Source organism: Schistocerca gregaria, chromosome 4 (genome assembly GCF_023897955.1).
Source record: "Schistocerca gregaria isolate iqSchGreg1 chromosome 4, iqSchGreg1.2, whole genome shotgun sequence".
NCBI lineage: Eukaryota > Metazoa > Arthropoda > Insecta > Orthoptera > Acrididae > Schistocerca > Schistocerca gregaria.
The window spans coordinates 71,501,046-71,517,375 of record NC_064923.1 but is presented as its reverse complement, the minus strand read 5'-3'; the positions used below and the strand labels follow the sequence as shown (position 1 = coordinate 71,517,375).

The window sequence follows — 16,330 nt, the reverse complement described above, 5'->3', positions numbered from 1 at the left end:
TACTGCCTCCCCCCACCCTTTGCCTTGGACTGCCTCCCCCCACCCCTTTGGCTCTGACCTCCCCCCCTCTTGCCTCTGAGAATCATTTTGGGAATAGTACCACACAGTATCTAAATATGCTCACATTCTGCATATATAGTCCTGTGTGGCAGTATAATTTGTATAGGCATCCTGGATGTGTGTGATAATGCTTGCCTGTTGATCACCAACTGGGATCAGGGTCATTAGTCTGTCAAGAGAATGTTGGGGAGATGATTGTTTTGAAGTAGTGTCTTCCACGAAGGATCCTAGAATTCTTCGGTTGTGCACATCTATCTTTGATTTGAATATCAACATTTTAGGAAAGGATATATTACTACATACTGTGAAGAAGATATGTTAAGTTGCAGATGGCACAATTAAGACACCTACGTAAAGCTTTTGGCCACAGCCTTTATCAGCAAATGATAAACACATACCATTCACACACACCCAATGCACACATCACTGCCAACTCCAGCATCCTGAGCCAGAAATGCTGGAGTTGGTGGTCATGTGTGCATTAGGTGTGCTTGCTTGTGTGTTTGAATAGTGTGTTTTTCTCTTTCTTTGATATAGGCTGTGGCTGGAAACTACGTACGTGTCTTCTAGTTGTGCCTTTCTGCCACTTAACATGTCTTCTTTGTGGTAAGTAGTCTTTTCCTATATTGTGGTTATTCCTACCTGGCATTTCCATTGTCGGTTTGAATATGATATTTACTTACACCTCCTTAAGGACACAAGGTCTCAACAATATCGTCTTGTTTTTACCAGATGAATTGCATACCTATTTTGTGGTCAATCAACTTTTTTCCAGCCCTGTCATTTCATTCAAAGTTTGTACATGTGTTTTAGTGGTGACTGTTGTGGTTCGGCTGACAGAAACAGTGAGGGGTTAGTGCATGCCTGGAAATCAGCCAGTTGCCACTGTTGCTTGTTCATGTTAGTAAACGCATTGTCTCTCTCACGCTTTCCACATAACTGGGATGAAGTGCTGCATGAAATTGACTGACTAGTGAATAAATTGCAGACTGCTCATTCCATTCAACAGGTCCTATAATTCTCCTTCATTTCACTGAGGATAGCGATGTCATTAGTGAATTCTAATGTTTACGTTCTTTCACTCTGAATCTTAATCCCACTCTTGAACATTTCTTTTATTCTTGTCATTGCGTCTTTGATGTATAGATTGAATTGTAGGTGCAAAATACTACATTCCTTGTAATTCTTTATGATCTATTCTTATTGTTCGTTCTTGACTCTTGTACATCTTTCCCTATATCTTACTCCTATTTTTCTCAGATTTTCAAATGTCTTGCACATAATGCATTGTTCAGTGCATTTCTGAGGTCAAAGATTCCATGAATATGTGTTTTTCTTCAGTCTCAATTGCACTGTCAGAACTGCCTCTCTGGTGCCCTTATATTTCCAAAAGTCAAATTGTCATCCAACAGATCCTAATTTTCTTTTCAATTATTTTTGTAGTATTCTTTCAGAAACTTGGAAGCATGAATGTTGAGATGATTGTGCACTAGTTCTTGAGTAGTCCCTTGGTTATCACTTCCTCCAATGATTTTAGAAATTCCCAGTGAATTTAGCCCATTCCTTCTTTTTTATTTGATTGCAAGTCTTCCATAGCTCTGTTAAACTATGCCTCCAGTACTGGATCCTCTGTCTTCCAGATAAGCACCTATTTCTTCCTTGATCATGTCATCAGACAAGGCCTCCCAGTTGCAGACGTCTTCAATGTACCCTCTGCACCTATCTGCTGTCTCATTTGTGGCTTAAGAATGGAATTCAGATTCCACTCTGAGTGCTGACTCACTGGCTTTTGATATCATGGAAGGTTGCTTAGGTTATTGTATATGTCGAATCATTCATTCAGACAATTATGTCTTCTTAGATTTCTTCGTATTTTTCATGCAGCCATTTCACATTGGATTCCCTGCATTTGCTGTTTTTAATTCTTAAGTGACTTGTATTTCTAAATTCTTGTACTTCCCTGGACATTTTTGTACTTTCTTCTTATCACAGTCAGCTGAAGATTTTCTTTGGTTACCGAGGGCTGCTTTACAGTTATCTTCCCTGTACTAATGTCTGTCTGTCCAGTTTCTATGCTTGCCCTTTACAGAGGTGTCCATTCCCATTCAGCTGAACTGCCTTTTGTGGTATTCATTATTGCAGTACTTATAGCATTAAAGACCTTCCAATAAATCTCATCATTAATTCACTACTTCAGTATCCCACTGATTTCCACATAGATTCTTCCAGGTGAGTCTCTTAAACTTACTACTAAATTGTGAGCCAAGTCTACATCTGCTCCTGGGTTCACTTTCAGAATTTCTGTCAGAATCTTCCCGTGTCTCTAGACCTTTACCAAGTATACCTCCTTATCTTGTTATTTTTGACAATATGTTCACTATTGCTAGCTGAAATTTATTTCAGAGCTCAGTTAGGCTTTCTGCTCTCTCATTCTTACTCCCGTATTCCAGCTGGCCATGATAAGATTATCAACTCCTCTTACATAGTGAATTACCCTTTCAATATACTCATATACTTTATCTCTGTTCTCACATTGTGCATGTGATGTTGGCACATATATCTGAACTATTATTGTATTTCCCTGTCCATTTTCATTACTTATAGTACAGCATAAATCCTAACATAAACCTCAACATAGCAAAGCCAGAGTTAATTTAACAACATAAAGTAAAGAAAAATGCTTACAGTTCTCCCTTAGGGGCACATTTGTGTAAGTGCTGTTTTTTGTTTTATCACACATTAATTTACTTTGTAGTTTTTAGACTGTAGTAGCTAGTACATTCAGTGGTATCTTTCCTATGACAGTCCCATAGCTGTACACAATCCTACTTTCACATTTTACTGCCTGTAACTCCCTTAAATGAATTAGCAAAACAGTGTAACATTTTAACAGAAACAATAATAGCTCTGCTTTCATGTACATTAGTCTGTCTTTACCTTAATGTAAGTGAAAAACCAAAATTGCAAATTTTCTATTACTATCAAAATTTCACAAGAATCAACATTATTTAATATGTTACCAGTAATGTTTTCCCAATTACTTTTAAATTGTGTACAAAATTCATGAAGATATTTCTCCCACCAGTCAAGCTGCACTTGTTTAAAAAATTGAGATAGTCTTTCCCAAACAGATTCTTTACATATGAGAGGACTTAAAGAAGCCAGCTGTACATGTTGTTCCATACTAAGAACATTGCGCAACAAGAAAGCTCATTGTCAGAAGAGATGATGTGTTCTTGGTTTCTTGCTGACAGTTCTGCTTCATCACATATAAGTTACATCACAGTGTGTAAGTGGAATGGCATGCCAGCTGGAAATATTTTCCAAATATGAAATACACAGGGCAGTGCGTATCATATGAGCAAAGTATCTAAGTTTCACACCGAATCACCCAGAAATTCTGGCTGTCCATGGACCAAATGCAGTGTCGTGTCCAGCCACAATCAAATGGTGCAGCAATTTCACCATAGACTGGAGAGGAAGTCCATTTACATTGACCCCAGATGACAGTGTTCATGCAGTTGAACTGATGCCCAGCAATCACAGAATTTCTGATGATGAGGGTGTTAACATAGCCTTTCACAAATGGCTCTAAAACCAAAGAGCAGATATCTCTCATCGAGATCTTTGAGGAACTGAATGATTGGTAGAACATTCCTGATATGTAAAACACCACAGAAGGCACAATAATAATGCAACCAAGGGTAAACAATGCAGAACAAACTTATTAGCGAACACTTGAACTCAGATCTCGTCCTGGGAACAAGTTTTTGGATTGACATCATTTGATCAAGTTAAAATTGCACTTGAATGGTATGGTGATTGTTTTGCTTATGGCCCCAAGAAATTTCAAAATTAATAACTCACAGCACTATGACAGACAATACCAAAGTCCACACCATGCTGCTGGTGCAGAGGTCATTTCTTGGCAAAGCCTGGTGATGGCACTGGTTGCTCCAAACAGAGGATGTTTCTGGTTGGAATACAGTGTCAAAGGTCCTACTGATGCTTTGACAATACTGATTGAACTGCTACTGCTGTAAGCATCTGATCCAGAACTCGTTAGGAATGGACTGCTTGTCACAGCCTGGGCACCAGCCAAAATACTGTGAAGGTACCAGGACATAGCAGGGTCTGTTCACAACCATGTGACCCAATGGAGGCAAGTAGTCCGTGGGACCAGGGACATCTTGTAGTGATCATGCTGGCACCTGCTGGTCTGGCAGGCACAAGAAACCTGAAGACTGTTGTCTGCTGGAGTGTATCCTGTGGTTTTGCTTTGTTGGCCATTCGCATTGATGCTGATGTCTGACCAGTTGCTATGTGAGAGGTGAATGGCTGTGATGTAGCATTTCTGACCATTGTTTACAGAGACCTGGTGATGTATGTTGAATAGTGTCACTTTTGAAGGGCAGTGCAGTGTTCAATAAAAGTTACCATAATAATGTGTAACTTACTTTTTCAAGTTCCCTTGTACAATTGATTTTGAATAGTCTGAAAATTTATCTGTTTTTGACAACTTAAATATTACCTTCCACTTTCCTCTGACAACTATTAGTCTTTAAAAACAAGAAAGTTTTATCTCATTATCAGTGTGACCTACTTTACTCAGAACATTGACTTGTGCATACCATTAGATAAATTAATTACCTCATAACGTCACATACACTATGTGATCAAAAGTATCCAGACACCCCCCCCTCCCCCCCCCCCCCAAAACATATGTTTTTCATATTAGGCGCATGGTGGTGCCAGGTACTCCATATCAGTGATCTCGGTAGTCATTAGACATTCTGAGAGAGCAGAATGGGGTGCTCCGCGGAACTCACGGACTTCGAACGTGGTCAGGTGATTGCGTGTCACTTCTGTCATACATCTGTACGCAAGATTTCCACACTCCTAAACATCCCTAGGTCCACTGTTTCTGATGTGATAGTGAAGTGGAAACATGAAGAGACACATAGAGCACAAAAGTTGACTGACAGAGACCACTGATAGTTGAAGAGGGTTGCAATGTGTAGTAGACTAACATCTATTGAGACCATCACACAGGAATTCGACTGCACCAGAATCCACTGCAAGTACTATGACAGTTAGGTGGGAGGTGAGAAAACTTGGGTTTCATGGTTGAGCGGCTGCTCATAAAGCCACACATCACGCCAGTAAATGCCGTATGACGCCTTGCTTGGTGTAAGGAGCATAAACATTGGACAATTGAACAGTGGAAAAATGTTGTGTGGATTGACAAATCATGGTACACAATGTGGTGATCCAATGGCAGGGTGTGGGTATGGCGAATGCCCAGTGAAAGTCATCTGCCAGCGTGTGTAGTGCCAACAGTAAAATTCAGAAATGGTGGTGTTATGGTGTGGTCGTGTTTTTCGTGGAGCTGGATTACACCCCTTCCACAGTACAGGTCTACATTGATGTTTTAACCATTTCTTGCTTCTCACTGTTCAAGAGCAATTAGAGGGTGGTGATTGCATCTTTCAACACGATCTTGCACCTGTCCATAATGCACAGCCTGGGGTGAAGTAGTTACATGACAATAACATCCCTTTAATGGAGTGGTCTGCACAGCCCTGACCTGAGTCCTATAGAACACCTTTGAAATGTTTTGGAATGCTGACTTCATGCCAGGCCTTACTGACCGACATAGATACCTCTCCTCAGTGCAGTACTCCATGAAGAGTGAGCTGCCATTTCCCAAGAAACCTTCCAACATCTGATTGAACATATGCCTGTGAGAGTTGAAGCTGCTATCAAGGCTGAGGGTGGGCCAACACTGTATTGAATTCCAGCATTACCGATGGAGGGTACAAAGAACTTGTAAGTCGTTTTCAGCCAGGTGTCCAGATACTATTGATAACATAGTGTATGTTGTCATTCTTCATCTTCTTTGTCTTCATCTACTGCTGCTGCTGCTGCTGCGACTAGGAGAAGAAGTCTTGTGGCTGCTCTTTCCAGTGAAATATTCTCTTTTTCTCTACTGTTTTACAATGTTAATACAGAATTGATAATATGGAACATTTTTGTGAAAACACGAGGATAAGGATATCTAAACTCAAAGGTAATCAGAAGCAATTACACCCCAGTCATGGGTGGTGTGATACACTAGTCATTGATCTTAACTGCATTAGTTACATCAAGGCTTTCAAAGTTAACTACAGTATTTTCTAAACTTATAAATCAGATTACACCTGAGAACTTAACTTTTCCTGCCCTGGCTTGACAGGAAGTTTTAATTCGTGGTTTTTTGGAAGTTGAACGTGACTATTCTGAAGTTCACTGTTCATTCATTATTTGACCTTGAAATTCCAGCATTTGACTGCCTGACAACCCAGTTCACTTTTTAGTTTGCTATTTACCTAAAAAATTTTATGTTTCTTCTACTTCATAAGCTACTTCATTTTTTTGTTTCTGCAGTTTGATAACAAATTTCAGCTTGTGAGTGACTTATAATTGCTATCCCCTTAAGCAAATTTACAGGAACTGAATTTCCACCCCAAAAATGAAGTTGCAATACTTTGATCAAAGCTTATATTATTCCGCTCCATGCTTTTGATATCTGGTTTACTTTTTTAATTGATGTGGTCATCATTTCCGCAAACCTTTAGTTTCTACAATAAAAATAATGAAATTTCACCCATTTTCTCCAAAAGTTCCACTTTACTGAAACTGAATGAAAATACAAATGAAGTTTGAGTAATTATCTGTTTAATTTTTCCTAAGGCAGCAAACGATGCAGTTCACAGCACTAAATGCAGTGAGATGACAAAAGCTGTGGAATAGCGATATGCATATATACAGATCAGATGCCAGTAGTATCACATACACAAGGTATAAAAGGGCAGTGCATTGGCGGAGCTGTCATTTGCACTCAAATGATTCAGGTGTAACAGTGACTGGCGTGATTATAGCTGCATATGGGAATTTACAGACTTCGAATGTGGAATGGTAGTTGGAGATAGACAATGGCACATTCCACTTCGTAAATCATTAGTGAATTGAATATTGTGAGATCCACAATGTCATTAGTGTGCCAAAACCCCATTTTTTAGTCATTACCTCTCACCATAGACAGTGCAGTGGCAGATGGCCTTCAGTTAATAACTGAGAGCAGCAGCATTCACATACAATTGTCATTGTTACCAGATAAACAACACTGTATGAAATATCAACAGAAGTCCATGTGGGATGTGTAATGAAGATATCTGTTAGGACCATGTGGCAAAAATTGACATTAATGGGTTATGGCAGCAGACAAACATGAGTGCCTTTACTAACAGCATGTCATTGTGTACAGCACCTCTCTTGGGCTTGTTCCATATTGATTGGACTGTAAATGACTGGAAAACCATGGCCTGGTCAGGTGAGTCACGATTTCACTTGGTAAGAGGTGATGGTAAGGTTAGTGTGTGGCACAGATCCCAAGCAGCTGTGGACCCAAGTTGTCAACAAGGCACTGTACAAGCTTGTGGTGACTTCATAATGGTATGGGCTGTGTTTACATGGAGTGGACTGGGTCATCTGCTTCAAATGAACTGATCGTTGATTGCAAATGGTTGTGTTTGGCTACTTGGAGACCGTTTGCAGCCATTTATGGACTTCGTGTTCCCAGACATCTCACTGGGTCACAATTGTTTGTGGTTGGTTTGAACAACATTCTGGACAATTCAAAGGAATGATTTGGCCACCCAAATCACCAAACATCAGTCCCATTGAATATTTGTGGAACATAAACAAGAGGTCAGTTTATACACAAAATCCTGCACCAGCAACACTTTTGCAATTATGGATGGGTACAGAGACAGCATGGCTCAATATTTCTGCAGGAAACTTCCAATGACTTGTTAAGTTCAGACCACTTTGAGTTGCTGCACTACACCAGGCAAAAGAAGGCCCAACGCTATGTTAGCAGGTAACCCATAATTTTTGTCGCCTCAGTGTATGGTTTAATGGTTTCAGTCTTTAACAGTATCTGAAACCTCAGAAAAAAGTTATTATAGAAGTTTAAACAATGGAAAATCCAGGCTGGAATAATGACAATATTATATTATTGGAAGCACCTCCACAGGAATTTTTACATTATATCGCTGGGAAAACTCCAGAAGTACAATAGTATCAAAGGAAATTGACAGAGATCCGAAATGGGAAATGATTTGGGTGAAGATCATGGTTAAAGCAGGCTCAGAAATGGTAATTGGTAGTCTCTATAGGCCCCCAGGCTCAGCAGCTGTTGTGGCAGAACACCTGAAGGAAAATTTGGAAAATATTTCAAGTAGATTTCCCGACCATGTTACAGTTCTGGGTGGAGATTTTAATTTAACAGATATAGACTGAGAGACTCAAACGTTTATAACAGGTGGCAGGGACAAAGAATCCAGTGAAATCTTTTTAAGTGCATTATCTGAAAACTACCTTGAGCAGTTAAACAGAGAACCAACTTGTGGTGGTAACATATTAGACCTTCTGGTGACAAACAGACCCGAACTATTGGAAATAGTTAACACAGAACAGGGAATCAGCGATCATAAAGCAGTTACAGTATCGATGATTTCAGCCGCAAATAGAAATATTAAAAAGGTAGGAAGATTTTTCTGTTTAGCAAAAGTGACAAAAAGCAGATTTCAGAGTACTTGACAGCTCAACACGAAAGTTTTACCTCAAGTACAGATAGTGTTGAGGATCAGTGGACAAACTTAAAGACCATTGTACAATATGAATTAGATGAGTACATGCCAAGCAAGATTGTAAGAGATGGAAAAGAGCCACCGTGGCACAACAACAGAGTTAGAAAACTGCTATGGAAGCAAAGGGAACTTTACAGCAAACATAAACATATCCAAAGCCTTACAGACAAATGAAAATTACAAGAAGCGAAATATAGTGTGAGGAGGACTATGTGAGAGGCATTCAGTGGATTCGAAAGTAAAGTTCTATGTACTGACTTGGCAGAAAATCTTAAGAAATTTTGGCCTAATGTCAAAGTGGTAGGTGGATCAAAACAAAATGTCCAGACACTCTGTGACCAAAATGGTATTGAAACAGAGGATGACAGACTTAAGGCCTAAATACTAAATGACTTTTTCCAAAGCTGTTGCACAGAGGAAGACTGCACTTTAGTTCCTTCTCTGGATTGTTGCACAGATGAAAAATTGGTAGGTATCGAAATAGATGACAGAGGGATAGAAAAAACAATTAAAATTGCTCAAAAGAGGAAAGGCCACTGGACCTGATGGTATACCAGTTCGATTTTACGCAGAGTACGCGAAGGAACTTGCTCCCTTCTTGCAGCAGTGTACCGAAGGCCTCTAGAAGAGCATAGTATACCAAAGGTTTGGAAAAGGGCACAGATCGTCCCAGTTTTCAAGAATGGACGTTGAACGTATGTGCAGAACTATAGACTTATATCTCTAACATCAATCAGTTGTAGAATTTTGGAACACTTATTATGATAGAGTATAAAGACTTTTCTGGAGACTAGAAATCTACTCTGTAGGATGGGTTTCGAAAAAGGCGATCATTTGAAATCCAGCTTGCGCTATTCGTCCATGAGACTTGAGGGCCATAGATACCGGTTCCCAGGTAGACGCCGTGTTTCTAGACTTCCGCAAGGCGTTTGATACAGTTCTCCACAGTCGCTTAATGGACAAAGTAAGAGCATATGGACCATCTGACCAATTGTGTGATTGTATTGAAGAGTTTCTAGATAACGGAATGCAACATGTCATCCTCAATGGAGAAAGTCTACCAAATTAAGAGTGATTTCATGTGTGCCGCAGGGGAGTGTCATCGGACCGTTGCTGTTAACTTCCACATGGGAAAAATATATTAAAAACAAAGATTTCAAGACTTACCAAGCGGGAAAGTGCCGGTAGATAGGCACAATAAATAAAACACACAAACACACACACAGAATTTCTAGCTTTCACAACCGGCGGGTTGCTTCTTCAGGAAAGAGGGAAGGAGAGGGAAAGACGAAAGGATGTGGGTTTTAAGGGAGAGGGTAAGGAGTCATTCCAATCCCGGGAGCGGAAAGACTTACCTTAGGGGTGAAATGCAGGAGGATCTGCAACGAATTGACGCATGGTGCAGGGAATGGCATTTGAATCTCAATGTAGACAAGTGTAATGTGCTGCGAATACGTAGAAAGAGAGATCCTTTATCATTTAGCTACAATATAGCAGGTCAGCAACTGGAAGCAGTTAATTTCATAAATTATCTGGGAGAAGGCGTTAGGAGTGATTTAAAATGGAATGACCATATAAAATTAATTGCCGGTAAAGCAGATGCCAGACTGAGATTCGTTGGAAGAATCCTAAGGAAACGCAGTCCGAAAACAAAGGAAGTTGGTTACAGTACACTTGTTCACTCACTGCTTGAATACTGCTCACCAGTGCGAAAGCATTATGAAGATGATAAACTCCAGTGAAAGACTCTGCAAGGGAGTCGCTCAGTAGCTCGGTATGGGCTTTTGTTGAAGTTTCGAGAACATACCTTCACCGAGGAGTCAAGTAGTACATTGCTCCCTCCTACGTATATCTCATGAAGAGACCATTAGGATAAAATCAGAGAGAGATCGGAGCCCACACAGAGGCATACCGACAATCTGTCTTTCCACGGACACTAAGAGAATGGAATAGAAGGGAGAACTGATAGAGGTACTCAAGGTACCCGCTCCACACACAGTCAGTTGGCTTGCGGATTATGGATGTAGATGTAGATCAAAACACTTTCTTCAAAATATAAAAGCTTACAATACCTGCTTCTAAATGACTTCTTTCAGTGTCACTTCGATCAGCACTAATAGAGATGAAATTGATCATATTTTTACCATCCAAGGAAAAATCTGTCACAACATGGGATCATTACTAACACTACCCAACAGAGACCATAAATTTCAGCAAGTAAACCTCATTGAAAATGAAGAACAGAAATTGATGAACAATGCAACATGTGTGTGTGTGTGTGTGTGTGTGTGTGTGTGTGTGTGTTTGTTTGAGGTTTACGGGCGCTAAACAGCGTGGTCATCAGCGCCCAACAACAACAATGCAACATAATCTCGTATCAACTCCCTGGGAAAGTCAGTCCCCCAGCTAGTTAATTATAAATTTCAGTTTACCCATGGCAAGTGCATGAGTTTGTCCTGAACTCCTGTCCACTCATCTGCTCTCTTTGACATGGCCATTGTCAGAACATGAGTTATTTCTTATACCAGATGTTTTTGGCTGCCATTGGTGGTGGTTTTTATTCAAAACTGAAGCAGTGGCAGAGTCCAAACCTGGGAAGCAGGATGTTTAGATTGCTAGGCAACGAAGCCACCCTCGGTCTGTGGGTACCATGAAGACATAGAAAGGCTACGCAAGGGAATTGAATTTGAAGAAAATATTATAGAAAGAGAAGAGGTAGTGAAAAAAAGATGTGATTGGTGATAATGATGCTACAAGAATAATTTAACATGGCACTGAAATATCAGAGTTAAAATGAGGCCTCTGAAGTAGATGACATTCCCCTATTATTATTGAGAGCCTCAGGAGAACAAACAGACAAAACTATATTTCACCTGGTATGCAAATTATGAGAGATGGGAAAAATACCTTCAGATGTCAAGAAGACTGTTATATTCCAATTCCAAAGAAGGCATGTGCTGACAAGTGTGAATATTGCAAAACCACCAGTTTAAAAAGCCATGGTTGCAAGATAATGGACATGAATTGTTTAGAGAATAATGGAAAAACTGGTAGAGGCTGACCTCGTGGAAGACCTGGTTGGGTTCTGAAGAAATGTCAGAACATGTGAGGCCATACTGACTCTTCAACCTGTCTTAGATTGAAGACAGGCAAACTTACATTTATAAAATTTGTAGATTTATAGAAGGCTTTTGACAATGTTGACTGAAATTCTGAAGGTGGTGGGGATAAAATACAGAAAAGAAAGGTAATCTACAACTTGTTCAGATACTTGAGAGTCGAAAGGCATGAATGGAAAGCAGTAGTTGAGATGGGAAGTGACAGACAAGGTTGTAGCCTGTGGCCAATGTTATTCAGTGTGTACACCAAGAAGGCTGTGAAAAAAAAAGGGGGGGGGGGAGATGGGAATTACAGTTAAGGAAGAAGAAATTAAAAAATTGAGGTTTGCTTATGACACTGCAATTCTATCATAGAGGACATAGGACTTGAAATAACAGTTGAACAGAATGGATAGTTTCTTGAAAACGGCTTATACAATGAACATAAACAAATGTAAAACAAGGGTGACAGATTGTAGTTTAATTGGAATCATCACATAGAAAATGTTGTGGGGATAGCAAACTAAAGACTGTGATTTATTGGCAGAACACTCTAATGGTCTAATAAAGAGACTGCTTACCCTATGCTTGTCTGCCCTCTTCTGGAGTATTGCTGTGCAGCGTGGGATGCACATCAGGTAGGACTGATGTGTGGCATCAAAGTCCAAAGAAGGACAGCTCATTTTGTACTATTGCAAAGTAGGGGAGGGAGTGCCATGGGTATAATACATGAATTTCAGTGGCAATCATTAAAACCTAGGTGTTTTTCATTGAGGCAGGATCTTCTCATCAAATTTCTATCACCAATTTTCTCCTCAGTGAGTGGAAATATTTCATCGATGCTCACATACATACGGAGGAATGATCATCATAATAAAATAAGGAAAATCGGAGCTCACACAGAAAGATGTGCGATTTTGTTTTTCATGTGTGCTGTTTGAGAGTTGAAAGGTAGAGAAATAGCTTGATGGTGTTTTGATGAATCCTGTGCCAGGCACTTAATTGCAGAGTAATCATGTACATGTAGAAGAATACTGTTGTAATTAGATTAGCAAGCGACCTTAGTTTTGTTATTTGAGATGCAAAAAAAGCAACAGTGGCTGTAGTAGGGAGTATAAAAAATGCAGACTGGTAATAATAAGAAAACCAGTTCTGGAGAATAGAAATTTTTACCATTGGATATAAATTTAGATGATAGGAAGCCTTTCCTGAACATATTTGTGAAGTGTAGCCTTGTACAAAAGTGAAACATGGATGATAAGCAAAATAGAACCTTTTGAAATCGGGTACAACAACAGAATGAAGACTAGATGGGTAGATTAAGTGATGAAGAGGTACTGACTCTAATTCAGGAATAAAGAAATTTGTCACAAACTTGACTATAAGAAGTGATTGATGGATAGGACATATCCTGAAGCATTAAGTAATCATCAGTTTGGTTATGGATGGAAGTGTGGAGGCTAAAATTGTGGAGAGACCAAAGGATGATTACAGTACCTAGATTCAAAATTGATGCAGTAGATTGTAGAGCATAAGAGCCTTGCATAGTGTAGACTAGGGTTGAGAGCTATATCATATCCACCCGTCAACTGAAGATGACAACCATCACCATCTTTTTGCACTTTCTTCCCAATGACGTGAGACATAGTAAGCTTCTCAACACATGAAGTGTCTCACTGGCTCAGTTTCAATTTAAGGCAGCACCTCAGACAGTGCCCCTCGACACACCACTCATAGTCAAGGGCTGATAGGTACTGTACTTCCAGGTGACGAGACGATATCCACAGGATCTGCCAAATACAACCATTCAAAGCAGCTCCCAGGAGCTACAGTTGGACATTTTTCCAGCTGCTTATGAACAGCAACTAACAAATCCCATTCCCAAGGGCACATCAACAATGAGACTGTATTTTTATTTGTGCAGTGTTTCTGTCTTAATTTCAGAATTTCTTGTGCTTTAAAAGGACTGCAAATTCCTTTTAAGATTTGAAGCGACAAGACCCAAGAAATATATTTGTGTGAATAACAGGAGAAAAACTCAGATAAAATTTCTGGATTTATTGAATATAACTGCCTTGAACTTTCGTTGAGCTGATGCTCACTAATAGACATGTGTAACAATTTCAGAAACAGTGGTCATGTATGACAAATGTTAAAAATATCACTACAGTTGGGTTATATATGGCAGCAATAATATATGCAAAACACAATATTACACTGCAATACAGTTCATTTCATAAGAGCTAAGTTCATGTTATGATCATAAAAATTTCAAGCAATGGCTTAGAAGAAACAGGTCAGTGAGCAGAAAATAAAGCGAAATCATTGCATTAATCACATTCATAGCCACACTGTGATAAGCACAATAATTTTTTGAAAAGAGATTGCTTCCAATGTTTGCAAGATACACAACTGTAGTTCACAGCTTACTACAAGGTGTGTTTCTTGTAATGCTTACAAGCCAATGAAAGCTTTCAGAAATATACTTTTTAATCATGTAAAGGTACACTTAATCAGGGAGGAAAAGACTGATCAAGGATACTGCTTCCAAATTGTCTAAGGACCTGAAATGCTATTAACAATGAAGATATACTATAAATCATAAGCAATTCTCCCAAACATTTAGAGATACATAATATAGATCATAGTGTATGTGAGAATAAGTGACAGATAATGTAGAAATGATGCAAATAGTTAAAAGTTAGTCAGTTGAATTTCGTATAGGACCTATCCAGCGCGCGCGCGCGCACACACACACACACACACACACACACACACACACACACACACAAAAGAAAATCTGAAATTGGCTTATATATGTAAGTAAACATGAAAAATACACGGATTTTTTGCTTAGCTGAATTTGAGACACTTTCTACACTAACACACCAAAGGTGAATAATCAAGATATCAAAAATCTTGAAATACTGAAAAAGCATTGGGTTGGATAACAATACAATTCTAGTTATGAGACCTTCTCAAATTCTGTTTTGTATCATACCACGTAAGTGAGAAGTGGAACAAATTGTATTAATTTGTGTTAATTCCATAGCACAGTTAATTTGTATAGCAGTGGCCCCATGGTCTGCATCCACAGCATTTGCAACAAAAGATACCTGCTCACTGCGACATTGGTGAAATGGAAACCTACCAATAATTCAAGCAAAAAGGAGTTAATTGGGTCAACAACTTATGCGCTACTACTTAATAAATAAATGAACAAGAGGCCAATTAAGTAAAATTACTGAAATAAGCAATAGATTTATTGTACATGGAATTCTCGTAGACATGGAAAATTTATTATAATGATATTGACCTTTAGTTGTGAACCTCGTCCACTTTTTCTTTCTTCTGAAGAGAGCACATCGCTTGGATCAGCCTAGGAAACACTTTCCCAAGAGAATGTGTTGGGTAAGTAACTGAGTATATCCCTAATGCAGGCTGCACAATTTTTTTTCCAACTTTGTATCTGACATTCTCATCTAATCTTGTTATGGGAGATATGTACATGATTGTACAACATGAATTCTTACTCTTAATGTCTACAGTTGACAATGAGTGGCCTGTGTTTTTTGAACATGAAAAGGGAAATATTAATTACTTTCTTTTCCTACATGCTTTACTTGTTGTGAGCTATCAAGACTTACTGTCCATGGCCTTTTGTGATAAAACATTTTGTTTCAATGTTTTGGCAGATTGCAACTCTTGCACAAGGCAAGTCGTGGGACCCAAATACATCTTCTGCTCAGAAGCAAGCATCACCAACAAAATATAGTAATTCCTATGAGTCTGGAGACTGTGGTGGCAGTTACCAAAACATGACAGCTGCATCAGTGTATGACCAAAAGGAAGCATTTTTTTCTCGTATTCAGAATGAAAATGCGCAACGGCCAGAGTGAGTAAATTTTACAGCTGTTTATCATATGTGCACTTAGTTTCAAAAACTGCATTGAATCTGCCAAAATGAGATTTTTTCATATTGCATTCATAATGTCCAGTTTCTGTGTACACACACACACACACACACACACACACACACACACACACACACACACACACACACACACTGATTAATGCATATGCGTGTGAACATGCAAACAAAGAAAGATCTATTTTCATCCTCTTCTCCCAAGCTTCAACATAAAAAACTGTTGATTGTGAAATTTTTAGAATTCTGTCATCATTATTACCGTATTTCATGAATATTATAAGTCTAAACTCTTACCAACACTTTTTTTCTTTATTTTCTCTACTAAGTTTTACAAATTTGTATACAGAGTATTATCTGTAGTTCATGAATATACATTCATGCCTTATAGCTTTTCTAAATTAATTCACTTACCCTTTATTCTAGTTCCATATATCAAGTGTACATGTTCTTTGCACCAATTTCTGTCGTCCTTATCCTTGTCTCAGTAGTTTGTACCAAATGTGCATAAAAAACCTACATGCTGTCATGGGAAACAATGTTGCTAAAAG

The 16,330-nt window shown here is 39.0% G+C and overlaps 1 protein-coding gene across 2 annotated transcripts in view; it reads left to right on the top strand.

Annotated features, from left to right (window-relative positions):
- The window catches only part of LOC126365799 (ADP-ribosylation factor GTPase-activating protein 1), an 80,897-nt gene that overhangs the window by 16,650 nt on the left and 47,917 nt on the right, over nt 1-16,330 (top strand). For both annotated transcript variants that reach the window (XM_050008382.1, XM_050008381.1), the window contains exon 4: nt 15,547-15,746. In XM_050008382.1, the coding sequence (XP_049864339.1) occupies nt 15,547-15,746 (200 nt within the window). The remainder of the gene's footprint in view (nt 1-15,546; nt 15,747-16,330) is intronic.